Source organism: Mobula birostris, chromosome 3 (genome assembly GCF_030028105.1).
Source record: "Mobula birostris isolate sMobBir1 chromosome 3, sMobBir1.hap1, whole genome shotgun sequence".
NCBI classification, from domain to species: Eukaryota; Metazoa; Chordata; class Chondrichthyes; order Myliobatiformes; family Myliobatidae; genus Mobula; species Mobula birostris.
In genome coordinates this window covers 59,357,367-59,372,780 of record NC_092372.1, presented here as the reverse complement: position 1 = coordinate 59,372,780, position 15,414 = coordinate 59,357,367, and the positions used below count along the sequence as shown (strand labels likewise).

The following is a 15,414-nucleotide window of genomic DNA, read 5'->3' as shown; positions in this document are numbered from 1 at the left end:
GGAGGTGCTGCTGTGGTTTCTTGTTTAGGGACATAATATTAAAACTAATTTTGTCATTTTGAATGTTCAATATGATACCTTTGAAATGTTATCCTTATTAACATTTGCAGTTAGTTCTGCAGATAGTTTTAATTGAAAACCTGAAACTCGAGTTCCAAGAGATCAATACTATTATTTATAAAAAGTGTTGTATTCCTTTTAAAGTTGTCTAGATCCTAACAATATTATCAGTTAGGAATGTTTCTATTGTTTAATCAAATAATTGACTAAATAAAAATTGTACAACAAGGTTTTAGGAATATGGACATATTTAGTTTTAGTTGTACATAAATAATTTTAATGTGTTCATTAATTATTTTGTTAATCAAAAACCATGAAAGTGAAATCAAAAGCAGTACTAAATTTGAGATCTTTATTAGAAAAATGTAATAAATGTTTACATTCACTTAATGCACATTTTGTACACATCATTTACATCATGGAACAATGCTGCAATAGTAGTCTTGCCCAATTCAGCTGCAATTAATTGGAATTAAAGTTGAATGAGAAAGGAATTACAAGAGATTTCAAGCAAACTAATCATACACATTGTATCAAAAGGATAGGCAGAAGGGCTGGGGTGGCTCTGCTGGTTTAAAAAAAGGGTAGAAGTGAGATAGGGAGCGGAAGGAGTAAAATCATTGTGGGTTGGACTAAGAAACTGCAAGGGTAAGTAAGACCATGATGGGCGTTACATACAGAGCTCCAAACAGTAGCAAAGATGAGGTTTACAAATGAAAACAGGAGGTAGAAAATGCTGGTTGGTGCTGGATCCCAAGAGGGGGACTTTCTAGATTGCCTATGAGCTGGCATTTTAGAGCAGCTCGTGGTTGAGCCCACTAGAGGATCAGCTATTCTGGATTGGGTGTCATGCAACAAACTAGAATGGATGAGAGAGCTTAAGGTAAAGGAACGCTTTAAAGGAGGCAGTGATCATAAAATTCACCCTGCAATTTGAGAAGGAGAAGTTAACATAAGATGTATCAGTATTACAATATAGTAAAGGGGCATGATAGAGGAGTTGGCCAAAATTGATTGGAAGGGAACACTAGCAGAGATGATGGCTGGAGTTTCTAGGAGCAATTTAGAAGGTGCAGGGTAAACAATCCCAAAGTAGTAGTATTCTGAAGGCGGATGATGCAACTGGCTGATGAGAATTCAAAGCCAACATAAAAGCCAAAGAGAGAGTGTATAATGGAGCAAAAATCAGTGGGAAGTTAGAGAATTGGGAAGCTTTTAAAAACCAACTAAAAAACGTCAAAAAAGGAAAAGATGGAATATGAAGGTAAACAAGCCAGTGATAGTAAAGAGAATACTTGAAGTTTCTTCAGATAAATAAAATGTAAGAGAGGTGAGAGTAGATTTGGGACTGCTGGAGGGGTAGTAATGGTGGACAAGGCAACAATACATGGACTGAATAAGCATAATGCCAGACATTTGAGTGTGTCAGTGGGCAAAAGTGACTGAAGTTGCCAATACCAGGGAAAAGATGCTTGGGTCTGAAGGTAGATAAGTCACCTGGACCAGATGGTGTACACCCCAGGGTTCTGTAGGAGGCGGCTGAAGAGATTGTAGAGGCATTAATAATGATCTTTCAAGAAACAATGAATTCTGACATGGTTCCAAAGGACTGGAAAATTGCAAATGTCATTCCACTCTTCAAGAAGGGAAAGAGGCAGAAGAAAGGTATTTGTGGGCCAGTTAGTCTGATCTCAGTGGTTGAAAAGATGTCAGAGTCAATGGTTAAGGATGTGGTTTCAGGGTATTTGGAGGCACATGACAAAATGGGCCAAATTCAGCAAAGTTTATTAAATGAAAAATCTTGCCTGACAAATGGAATTCTTTGAGGAAATACCAAGATAGAAAAAGGAGAATCGGTGGATGTGACAAGATGCCAAACATGAGGCTGCACAATAAGTTAAGAGCCAATGGCATTACAGGATAGGTATTAGCATGGCTGATTGACAGAAGGCAAAGAGTGGGAATAAAGGGAACCTTCTCTGGTTGGCTGCTGGTGACTAGTGGTGTTCCACAGGGGTCTGTTTTGGGACCTTTTCTTTTTACACGTCAGTGATTTGGATGAAGAAATTGGCGGCTTTGTGGCCAAGTTTGTAGATGACACAAAGATAGCTGGAGGAGCAGGTAGTCTTGAGGAAGCAGAGCAGCTACAGAAGGATTTAGACAGATTAGAAGAATGGGCAAATGGGCAAAGTAGTGGCAGATGGATAAGAGTGTCAGGAAGTGTATGGTCATGCCCTTTGATAGAATAAATAAAATCATAGATTATTTTCTAAATGGAGAGAAAATTTAAAAATCTGTGGCACAAAGGAACTTGGAAGTCCTCGTGCAGGATATCCAAAGGTTAATTTGAGTCAGTGGTGAGGAAGGAAAATGCAATGTTAGCATTCATTTTGAGAGGATTAGAATGTAAAAGCAAGGAATTAATGTGAAGGCTTTAGAATATGCTGGTGAGGCCTCACTTGGAGCTTTGTGAGCAGTTTTTGGGCCCTTAATCTAAGAAAGGATGTGCTGACGCTGGAGGGAGTTCAAAGAAGGTTCAAGGAAATTACTCCGGGTTTGAAGGGCTTATGAGGAGCGGTTCATGACTCTGGGCCCATACTCACTGGAATTCAAAAGAAAGAGGGATTTCATTGAAGCCTTAAATGTTGAAAGGCCTTGCTAAGAGTAGATGTGGAGAGGATGTTTCATATGGTGTGGGAGTCTGAGTCCAGAGGACACAGTCTCAGAATAGAGGAACGTCCATTTAGAACAGAGATGAGGAAGAATTTCTTGAGCCAGAGAGTGGTGAATCTATGGAATTCGTTGCCACAGAAGGTTGTGGAGGCCAAGATGCTGAAGGTATATTTAAAGAAAGGGTTGATAGATTCTTGATTAGACAGGGCATGAAGGGATGTGGGGAGAAGGCAGGAGATTGATATTGAGAGAAAAATGGATCAGCTATGATGTGGGTCAAACGGCTTAATTCTGCTGTATATCTTATGGTCTTGGGTCTTATAAAACTAGGATGAATAATTTAAAACATTCTTAGTCAACACTTTGAGCACCCTTTCAACTGATCAGATTATCAAATTTGATGCAATTTAAATACATCTTTAATCCCATAAAGCAAATTTTGACAGGTTAACACTTAGTAAAATAAATGAAAGGGATCCCATTTATTTTGTGAACATATTAAAGAGATTAGTTTGTACATTTTTATAGAATACTGTAATAGTTAAAGCAATTTTTAAACTTGCACAGATTACACTTGCATGCTTTATAATATTGATTACTTGCCTTACCCAGTTATTTACACATTTTACAGAATATACAATAAAGGGTGCATTTATAAAGCTTTTTAAAAATATTCTGACTTAAGTATTTGACAGTGGAGTGACCTTCAATTTTTCCATTACAGCGGCAACATTTTACAAACTAGAGGAACAGCTTGTGTTACTACTAACAAAAACAATTTTTTAAAACAAATTTCCAAATTGTTTTTACTGGTTAGTACTGGGCAGTGCATCTTTACATAATGAAGCAACAAGTATCAAAGAGCTTACATTTCTCATCACAAGCCACGTACCTGTACATGTTCTTTTTTCCAGGATAGTTGTGTAATACACTGGAATAGTCAGTAGTGAGTATGGTGTATTTTCCAACCTGAAAGTCCAGCTTTATTTCAGTATTTGCAACTTCATATTTAAAGTTAGAAGTCTTAATGCAGTTGTTCATTTTTAAGAAAATCACCATAGGCTACTGTGACTGTGCTTTTGAAGGTTCTGATAAACTGTCAGTTCTATGCTGGGAAAGTTGCTGATGAGTGAAAGCATTCTGTTGTAGAGGGCAAGCAGTTGATAGAATAATATGGGTTGATTGATTACTGTGGAGAAATCTAGGTGCCTAAATTTAAAAACAAACAACAAAAATTTTGCTAGTTGGACTAATAGAGTTAAAGCAAACCAGATTCAAACTGAAGATTATTCATCTTAATTTATGGAAACTTTAATATGTGCATTCATTATCTGTAATTTACTATTTGGCTCCAAAGAAATGAATTAGTCAACAAATTTCTCTGACCTGGAAGAATGTTAATTATATGAAGGAATGGAGAAATAATTTCAACATATAGAATTCACTATCTTCATCTCCTGAATCTTTGACATATGAACTTTCCATTCAGTAGAATTCAACAAAAGTCATTACAAACATAATTTCTGCTGATTACAACTGGTACTGAAGTTACCCCTCTGCTGTTCATAATACCAGTCAGTGAATGTTATTCCCAGTGAATACGTTCACTGACTACTAATCCTGTTATTGGTGTTAAGAGCTTCCAAATGGAAACCTAACTGAAAATCAGTAACTACATTTGAACTAATCCTGTAGAATTTTCATTTACAGACACATCAGATCATCAAAGGTAGATTGATGAAAAATTATTTCGTATTCAAGGTAATCCTGCAAAGCAACAATTCACTCAGAATATTTTGCCTTATGAAAGGCTGGAACTTGATGCATTCAGTTCGCTATCAAAGACATTGACCATTTCACATGTGGGGGCACATTTTTCATGAGGTCCAATATTCCTCTAGGCCTGGATGTCATCTGCATCTTCTGAGAGAGCAGTTGGTTATAATATCCTGGCCTTGGCAATAGAACCCCCAAGATCCTTGTTGTGTATTTAATATTTCAGTAATATTGTAAATAATTATGGGTTATATGTAAAAAAAAATGTGAATTGCATAAGTCATCATGTGACATGCCTTGCTTAAAGTAAACATCCACATTTCAGACTCCCCTGTCGTCTTTTGAATTAGTTTCATGTTTCAACGTTGCATAATGTAACATTGGTGACGACGTATTTTTAAAGCAAACTTGATTCAACTACTTACCAGTTGAAACGCAGCAAGATGTTCGAACTAAGTAAAAATTCGTAGCAAGGAAGAGCAATTTAAAAAAAAACAGCCCTTCACATGCAGAGACTGTCGAGTTTCTTTGAAAAAGAAAGGCAATAAATGGAATAATTTGTGGGTTCATAAAGAATGACTATCAGGTGTTAATAATCATTAAAAAAAACAAATGGCTGACTACACCAGAAATATTGATACATTTGATTGGACAATGGGTAAGTGGTTTATGTATACTGAGTTAAGAAAAATATTTTGAAGCAAATGGCCAATGAGAAATGAGCACCAATCTTGCTGAATGCATTGGGTTTAAGGGAATCAATTTGTTTTGAAGTTTAACTTCTCCAACCAAACCATCCAAAATATGTTTTGCTGATACTGTGACAGTAATGTAAGAACATTTAGAACTGAAACTATTGATTTGCAGATGCTTTAGGTTTCATAAGCAGAACCAAAAGGAAGCATACAGCTTACATGATCAAATTAAAGAGATTGTCTGAGAATAGGTCTTAATGATGCACTGAGAGATTGTTTAATTTGTGAAATCTTACAAGAAAGCATTCAAAAATGGCTGTTAAGTGAAGCACAACTTATATTTAAAAGAGCAGTTGGAATTGCTGTATCAATTGAAACAGCTGACAGATGCAAATGAGTTGCAGTCAGGAATAAAAGTGAGCTTGAACAAAATTGCAGTACCTGAACACATTACCAGGCTGATTGAACAAATTGTGTTACCATTGTGGCAGGGGCTCATGAACACCAAATATAGGTTTAAAGGTGAAACTTGCAGAAGTAGAACATGTACAAAGAGCATGTGAGGCAGACTGGATAAATGGACTGCTTGGGGAAGAGAAAAAGATAAGTTGCAGTTTCAAATAGAGCACTAGTCTACATGCTGTTGATGAAAAATCTGATGATGAGAATGACAGGACTGGGTATCATCGAGATTTACAATGGGGAAATTAACAGACAAGCAATATGGCTTGTGTCAGAAGTGAATGGCAAATTATTTAAAATTGAATTGACACTAGGTCAGCTGTTTCAGTCATTTCACAAAATCCAAGTATACTACACCTACTGCATCTCCTTTGTCTACCCTGCTTGTAATTTCCTCAAAAAATTGCAGTAGGTTAGTCAGGCAGGATTTTCCTTTCAGGAAACCATGCTGGCTTTGGCCTATCTTGTCACCTGCCTCTAGTTACTCCGTAATCTCATCCCCAACAATTGATTCCAACAACTTCCCAACTACTGATGTCAGGCTAACAGGTCTATAGTTTCCTTTCTGCTGTCTCCCACCCTTCTTAATAGCGGAGTAACATCTGCAATTTTCCAGTCATCTGGTACAATGCCAGAATCTATTAATTCTTGAAAGATCGCTGTTAATACCTCCACAATCTCTCCTGCTACTTCCTTCAGAACCTGAGGATGCATTTCATCAGGTCCATTAGATCTATCCACCTTCAGACCATTAAGCTTCCTGAACACCTTCTGGGTCATAATTTTCAATGCACATACTTTACTTCCCTGACACACTCGCATGTCCGGTATACTGCAGATGTCTTCCACTGTGAAGACTGATGCAAAATATGCATTCAGTTCCTCTGCCATCTCTGCATCTGTCACTACAATATCTCCAGCATCATTTTCTATTGGTCCTATATCTATCCTCAACTCTTATATACTTAAAAAGCTTTTAGTATCTTCTTTGATATTTATTGCCAGCTTCCTTTCATAATTCATTTTTTCCTTCCTAATGACCTTCTTAGTTTCCTCCTATCTTCCCACTAGCTTTAGCTTCCTTACATGCCCTCTCCTTTGCTTTTTACTTTGGCTGACTTTACTTGTCAGACACTGTAGTGTCCCTCTTCCATTCAAAAATTTCTTCTTATTTGGAATATATCTGTCTTGCACTTCCCTCATTTTTCGCAGAAACTCCAGCAATTGCTGTTCTACTGTCCTTCCTGCTTGTGTCCCTTTCAATTTTGACCAGTTCTCTCATGCCACTGTAATTTTCTTTATTCCACTGAAATACCGACACATTAGAATTTAGTTTTTCCTTCTCAAATTTCAAAGTGAACTCAATCATATTGTAATCACTGCTCCCTAAGGCCTCTTTAACCTTAAGCTCTCTTAGCACCTCTGGATCATTGTACAACACCCAGTCCAGCACAGTCAATCCCCTAGTGGGTTCAACAAGCTGTTATAAAAAGCCATCCCTTAGACATTCTACAAATTCTCTCTCGAGGTCCAGTACTGGCCTGGTTTTCCCAATGCACTTTTATGCTAAAATCCCCAATGATTATGACATTGCCCTTCTGACATGCCTTTTCTATCCCCTGCTGTAATTTGTAATCCACATCCTGGCTACTGTTTGGATGCCTGTACACAACTACCATTAGGGTCCTTTTCCCCTTGCCATTTCTTAACTCGACCCATAGAGACTCTACACCTTATGATCCTACATCATCCATAGAAACCACAGCACAGAAACAGGCCTTTTGGCCCTTCTTGGCTGTGCCGAACCATTTTCTGCCTAGTCCCACTGACCTGCACACGGACCATATCCCTCCATACACCTCCCATCCATGTATCTGTCCAATTTATTCTTAAATATTAAAAAAGAACCCGCATTTACCACCTCATCTGGCAGCTCATTGCATACTCCCACCACTATCTGTGTGAAGAAGCCCCCCCCACCCTTAACCCATGTCCTCCAGTTTTTTTCTCCCCTTGCCTCAGTGGAAAAAGCCCGCTTGCATTCATTCTATCTATACCCATCATAATTTTATATACCTCCATCAAATCTCCCCTCATTCTTCTATGCTCCAGGGAATAAAGTCCTAACCTATTCAACCTTTCTCTGTAACTGAGTTTCTCAAGTCCTGGCAACATCCTTGTAAACCTTTTCTGCACTCTTTCAACCTTATTTATATCCTTCCTGTAATTTGGTGACCAAAACTGAACACAATACTCCAGATTCGGCCTCACCAATGCCTTATACAACCTCATCGTAACATTCCAGCTCTTATACTCAATACTTTGATTAATAAAGGCCAATGTACCAAAAGCTCTCTTTACGACCCTATCAACCTGTGACGCCACTTTTAGGGAATTTTGTATCTGTATTCCCAGATCCCTCTGTTCTACTGCACTCCTCAGTGCCTTACCATTAACCCTGTATGTTCTACCTTGGTTTGTCCTTCCAACGTGCAATACCTCACACTTGTCTGTATCAAACTCCATCTGCCATTTTTTCAGCCCATTTTTCCAGCTGGTCCAAGTCCCTCTGCAGGCTCTGAAAACCTTCCTCACTGTCTACTACACCTCCAATCTTTGTATCATCAGCAAATTTGCTGATCCAATTTACCACATTATCATCCAGATCATTGATATAGATGACAAATAACAATGGACCCAGCACTGATCCCTGTGGCACACCACTAGTCACAGGCCTCCACTCAGAGAAGCAATTCTCTACTACCACTCTTTGGCTTCTTCCATTGAGCCAATGTCTAATCCAATTTACCACCTCTCCATGTATACCTAGCGACTGAATTTTCCTAACTAACCTCCCATGCGGGACCTTGTCAAAGGCCTTACTGAAATCCATGTAGACAATATCCACTGCCTTCCCTTCATCCACTTTCCTGGTAACCTCCTCGAAAAACTCCAATAGATTTGTCAAACATGACCTACTACGCACAAAGTCATGCTGACTCTCCGTAATAAGTCCCTGTCTATCCAAATGCTTGTAGATTCTGTCTCTTGGTACTCCCTCCAATAACTTACCTACTACCGACGTTAAACTTACCGGCCTATAATTTCCCAGATTACTTTTCAATCCTTTTTTAAACAACGGAACAACATGAGCCACTGTCCAATCCTCCGGCACCTCACCTGTAAACAGCGACATTTTAAATACTTCAGCCAGGGCCCCTGCAATTTCAACACTAGTCTCCTTCAAGGTCCGAGGGAACACCCTGTCAGGTCCCGGGGATTTATCCACTTTAATTTTCCTCAAGACAGCAAGCACCTCCTCCTTTTCAATCTGTACAGTTTCCATGATCTCACTACTTGATTCCCTTAATTCCATAGACTTCATGCCAGTTTCCTTAGTAAATACAGAGGCAAAAAACCTATTTAAGATCTCCCCCATTTCCTTTGGTTCCGCACATAGCCGACCACTCTGATCTTCAAGAGGACCGATTTTATCCCTTACAATCCTTTTGCTCTTAATATACCTGTAAAAGCTCTTTGGATTATCCTTCACTTTGACTGCCAAGGCAACCTCATGTCTTCTTTTAGCCCTCCTGATTTCTTTCTTAAGTATTTTCTTGCACTTCTTATACTCCTCAAGCACCTGATTTACTCCCTGTTTCCTATGCATTTCATACAACTACCCCTTCTTTATCAGAGTTGCAATATCCCTTGAGAACCAAGGTTCCTTATTCCTATTTACTTTGCCTTTAATCCTGACAGGAACATACAAACTCTGCACTCTCAAAATTTCTCCTTTGAAGGCTTCCCACCTACCAATCACATCTTTGCCAGAGAACAACCTGTCCCAATCCACGCTTTTTAGATCCTTTCTCATTTCTTCAAATTTAGCCTTCTTCCAGTTAAGAACCTCAACCCCAGGACCAGATCTATCCTTGTCCATGATCAAGTCGAAACTAATGGTGTTATGATCACTGGAACCAAAGTGCTCCCCTGCACAGACTTCCGTCACCTGTCCTAACTCGTTTCCTAACAGGAGATCCAATATTGCATCCCCTCTAGTTGGTCCCTCTATATATTGATTTAGAAAACTTCCCTGAACACATTTTACAAACTCTAAACCATCTAGACCCCTAACAGTATGGGAGTCCCAATCAATATATGGAAAATTAAAATCCCCTACCATCACAACTTTATGTTTCCTGCAGTTGCCTGCTATCTCTCTGCAGATTTGCTCTTCCAAGTCTCGTTGACTATTGGGTGGTCTGTAATACAATCCCACTAATGTGGCCATACCTTTCCTGTTTCTCAGCTCCACCCATAAGGACTCAGTAGACAAGCCCTTTAATCTGTCCTGCTTGAGCACTGCTGTAATATTTTCCCTAACAAGCAATGCTACTCCCCCTCCTTTCATTCCTCTGCCTTGATCACATCTGAAACATCGGAACCCTGGAATATTAAGCTGCCAGTCCTGCCTCTCCTGTAGCCAAGTTTCACTAATTGCTATAATGTCATAATTCCACGTGTCAATCCACGCCCTCAACTCGTCCGCCTTCCCCGCAATACTCCTAGCATTGAAATATATACACCTCAGAAGATTTTTACCACCACTCACAACCTTTCTATCAGCGGATTTGCTTGAACTTTTAACATCGTTTATTTTCACCCCAGCCACACTGTCAGCTCTGGCACTCTGGTTCCCATCCCCCTGCAAATCTAGTTTAAAGCCTCCCAAATAGCACTAACAAACCTCCCTGAAAGGATATTGGTCCCCCTGTAGTTTCAAGTGTAACCCGTCTCTCTTGTACAGGTCCCACCTGCCCCCGAAGAGGTCCCAATGATCCTGAAATTTGAAACCCTGCCCCCTACACCAGTTCCTCAGCCACTTGTTCATCCTCCAGAGCATCCTATTCCTACCCTCACTGGCACCTAGCACAGGTAGGAATCCTGAGATTACCACCCTAGAGGTCCTGCTTTTCAACTTCCTACCAAGCTCTCTATACTCACTCTTCAGGACCTCCTCACTCTTCCTTGCTATGTCATTGGTACCGATGTGCACCACGACATCTGGCTGGTCACCCTCCCACTTCAGAATGTCATGCAATCGATCAGAGACATCTTTGACCCTGGCATCCGGGAGGCAACAAACCATCCTGGATTCTCTGTCACGACTACAGAACCTCCTACCTGCACCTCTATCGAGTCCCCTATCACTACCGCTCTCCTCTTTTTCCACCCTCCCTCTGCACTGCAGAGCCAGACTCAGTGCCAGAGATCTGGCTGCTGCAGCTTGTCCCAGGTAAGGCATTCCCCCCCCCCCCAACAGTATCCAATGCGGTATACTTGTTGTTGAGAGGAATGGCCACAGGGGAACCCTGCTCTGCCTGCCCTTTCCTCTTCCCTCGCCTGACAGTGACCCAATTTCCTGTCTTCTGCTCCTTTGGCGTAACTACCTCCCTGTAGCTACTATCTATAACTCCTCATTCTCCCGAATGATCCGCAGGTCATCCAGCTCCTGCTCCAGTTCCCTAACGTGGTTTGTCAGGAGCTGCAGCTGGATGCACTTCTTGCAGGTGTCGTTATTAGGGACATCGGAGGGCTCCCTGACTTCCCATATCCTGCAAGAGGAGCATTCCAACATCCTGCCTGGCATTCTCTCTACTCTAAACTATCTGAACAAAAAACTTACCGGAACCTACCCTGGCCTCTGCCTGTTCTCGCCGAAGCCTGTTGAGCCAAAGCCGTCCCACTCTGACTCAGTCCACTCCGACGATGGCCGCTGTGTATGGTGGTGTGCTTTTTAAACCTTGGCGCGCTACGTCACGCGCCTGCGCAGTGCAGACCCTTCTCCCCGAGCAGTGTTTTAAAAGAAAATGACTTTTTCTACCGGATTTTTTTTTCACTCCCTTTTTCAGCTGCTTGCTAATGATTTAATAATATTTCTTATACACAGGGCCACATCACCCCCTCTGCCTACTAACCTATCTTTCTGATACACCATATCCTTGGATATTCAGCTCCCAGTGGCAGCCATCCTGTAGCCAAGTTTCAGAGATGGCCACAATGTCACACTTGCCAATCTGTAGCTGAAATTCAAAATCATCCATTTTATTTCTTATGCTGCATGCATTCAAATATAACACTTTCAGTCCAGTATTTGTTTTGTTGCTTTCTGTTGTAAATTATCCCACTGGCTGTGATTATGCCTCATCTCTTGCCTGTTCTTTCTATCATCTCTGTTGCATGCTATCTTTAATTTATTTCTGTTTTTCCCTTCCTCAGCCCTATCACTCCGGTTCCCATCCCCCTGCCAAACAGAACATAGAATAGTACAGCACAGTACAGGCCCTTCGGACCACAATGTTGTGCTGATCCTCAAACCCTGCCTCCCATATAACCCCCCCACCTTAAATTCCTCCATACACCTGTCTAGTAGTCTCTTAAACTTCACCAGTGTATCTGCCTCCACCACTGACTCAGGCAGTGCATTCCACGCACTAACCACTCTCTGAGTGAAAAACCTTCCTCTAATATCCCCCTTGAACTTCCCACCCCTTACCTTAAAGCCATGTCCTCTTGTATTGTGCAGTGGTGCCCTGGGGAAGAGGCGCTGGCTGTCTACTCTATTTCTCTTAATATCGTGTACACTTCTATCATGTCTCCTCTCATCCTCCTTCTCTCTAGAGAGTAAAGTCCTAGCTCCCTTAGTCTCTGATCATAATGCATACTCTCTAAACCAGGCAGCAGCCTGGTAAATCTCCTCCGTACCCTTTCCAATGCTTCCACATCCTTCCTATAGTGAGGCGAGCAGAACTGGACACAGTACTCCAAGTGTGGCCTAACCAGAGTTTTACAGAGCTGCATCATTACATCACAACTCTTAAACTCTATCCATCAACTTATGAAAGCTAACACCCCATAAGCTTTCTTAACTACCCCATCCACCTGTGAGGCAACTTTCAGGGATCTGTGGACATGTACCCCCAGATCCCTCTGCTCCTCCGCACTACCAAGTATCCTGCCATTTACTTTGTACTCTGCCTTGGAGTTTGTCCTTCCAAAGTGTACCTCGTCACACTTCTCCAGGTTGAACTCCATCTGCCACTTCTCAGCCCACTTCTGCATCCTATCAATGTCTCTCTGCAATCTTGTACAATCCTCTACACTACCTACAACATCACCAACCTTTGTGTCGTCTGCAAACTTGCCAACCCACCCTTCTACCCCCACATCCAGGTCGTTAATAAAAATCACAAAAAGTAGAGGTCCCAGACCGATCCTTGTGGGACACCACTAGTCACAACCCTCCAATCTGAATGTACTCCCTCCACCTCCACCCTCTGCTTTCTGCAGGCAAGCCAATTCTGAATCCACCTGGCCAAACTTCCCTGGGTCCCATGCCTTCTGACTTTCTGAATAAGTCTACCGTGTGGAACCTTATCAAATGCCTTACTAAAATCCATATAGTTCACATCCACTGCACTACCCTCATCTATATGCCCGGTCACCTCCTCAAAGAACTCTATCAGGCTTGTTAGACACGATCTGCCCTTCACAAAGCCATGCTGACTGTCCGTGATCAGACCACGATTCTCTAAATGCCCATAGATCCGATCTCTAAGAATCTTTTCCAACAGCTTTCCCACCACAGATGTAAGGCTCACTGGTCTATAATTACCCGGACTATCCCTACTACCTTTATTGAACAAGAGGACAACATTCGCCTTCCTCCAATCCTCCGGTACCATTCTCATGGACAACGAGGACATAAAGATCATAGCTAGAGGCTCAGCAATCTCTTCCCTCACCTTGTGGAGTAGCCTGGGGTATATTCCATCAGGCCCCAGGGACTTATCTGTCCTAATGTATTTTAAAATTAGTTTAAACCCTCCCTAACATCCTTATTAAACCTGCATGCTAGAATATTGGACTCCTTTGGGTTCAGGTGTAACCCATCCTTTTTGTACAGGTCGTACATCCCCCAGAAGATGCCTCAATGATCCAGGAACCCAAAGCCCTGTCCCTGACACCAGTCTCTCAGCCACGCATTAATATGCCTGATCATGCCATTCTTGTGCTCATTAGCATGTGGCACAGGCAGCCATCTTGAGATTACTACCCTGGAGTCCTGCTTTTCAGCTTCCTACCCAACTCCCTGAATTCTCTTTTCTACCTATGTAATTGGTACCAACGTGTGCCAAGACTTCTGGCTGTTCACCTTCTCCTTTCAGAATACTCTGCACCCAAATCCGAGATAGTGACCGTACCCTGGCACTTGGGAGGCAACATCCCATGCGGGTATCTCTATCAGGCTGACAGAACCTCCTGTCTGTTCCCCTCACTATGGAATCCCCCTATGACTACTGCATTCCTCATCTTCTCTCCCTTCTGCACCATGGAACCAGGTTCAGTGCCAGAGACCCGATCATCGTGGTCGTCCTCTATCAGGTCACCCCCCGTCAACAGCATCCAAAACGAGATAACGATTACTGAGGGGGATGGCCACAGGGGTGCTCTCTACTATTTGAGCTCTTCCCATCTTAAGATGGAATACAACATATTACATCAGCACCATATCACCCAGCTACAAATGGCTTGGAGGAAAGATTTGTCCAGAGTCTAAAGAACCCACTGCAATCAATGTCAGCAAAATACACTATACTGACACTGAATCAGAAGCTCTCCAATTTCCTCTTTGCATATCACAATGCAGCACACTCCACAACCAACAACTCAGCAGCTGTGTTGTTCTTAGGTCGTCCCTTACATTCATGCCTGAATCTCTTCAAACCCAATTTCAGAACCAACATGCAAGAGAAACAGCTGAGACAAATTGAAGGCACCTTCATGTTTCATTCCTAAACAAATAAGCCTGGCCAGGAACTGCAGAAGTGATCAAAAGTGGGTATTCAGAAAGATTAAAGACAAAGCTGGACCTCTCTCCTACAGAGTGGATATTGCATCTGACATCAGTTGGAGGTAACACCAAAACCAGCTGAGGAGAGCGAAGTCAATTGTTAGCGAAGAAAGGTGGCTACCACTGTCAGAACCACTTCCTGCAGTCCCAGAGTTAAATCCTACAAACACCAAGGAGGAGGCCCCAGAACCTGAGATTGTTTCACAGCTACAAGTTTCACCCGCCAAGCAGAGTGACCCCCCATCTCAGGAAAGACATTATCCCACAAGAGTAAGTAATCCTCTCTACAGCGACTAAATCTTTAGGCTTCAATAGAATAAATTAAAAATTTACTATGCTGTGATGACTGTATATAATATACTGTGTATATAATTGAGACCTATTTTCTATTGAGTTGGAGTTTATAGCTAAGCAGGGAGGAGTGTTGTGTACTGTATTTAATATTTCAGTAATATTGTAAATATATTGTTTGAGTACACATTCTTTTTCTTTAAATAACTCATTATGGGTTATATGTAAATCCATGAATTGCATACGTCATCATGCTACCTCTTGATATGTGCGCACCTCGCTTAAAGTAAACATGGAGTCAGCTTCACATTTCGGACTCCCATGTCTCCCTTTGAATTAGTTTCACGCTTTGATGTTACAAAACATAACCTGCCTCCCGTTCAAATGGACGAGCATCTGTTCTCCAGTGGGTTCCTGACTTGTTACAACTGTACAAAAAAAATTATCCCTGGCCTTTAAAACTTAAAAGTTGTAGTTCAAAAACCAATTAAGCTAGTTCGTTGTCAAAAGTGATGTGTCAGAGGAAGGCTTTATTCATTC

The 15,414-nt window shown here is 41.4% G+C and overlaps 1 protein-coding gene across 4 annotated transcripts in view; it reads right to left on the bottom strand.

Moving 5' to 3' along the window:
• Nucleotides 1-413: 413 nt before the first annotated feature.
• clocka (clock circadian regulator a) overlaps nt 414-15,414 on the bottom strand; it is a 130,967-nt gene continuing 115,966 nt past the window's right edge. For all 4 annotated transcript variants that reach the window (XM_072252689.1, XM_072252691.1, XM_072252690.1 and 1 more), the window contains one exon: nt 414-3,942. In XM_072252689.1, coding sequence (XP_072108790.1) covers nt 3,796-3,942 — 147 coding nt within the window. In that variant the 3' untranslated portion in view covers nt 414-3,795. The remainder of the gene's footprint in view (nt 3,943-15,414) is intronic.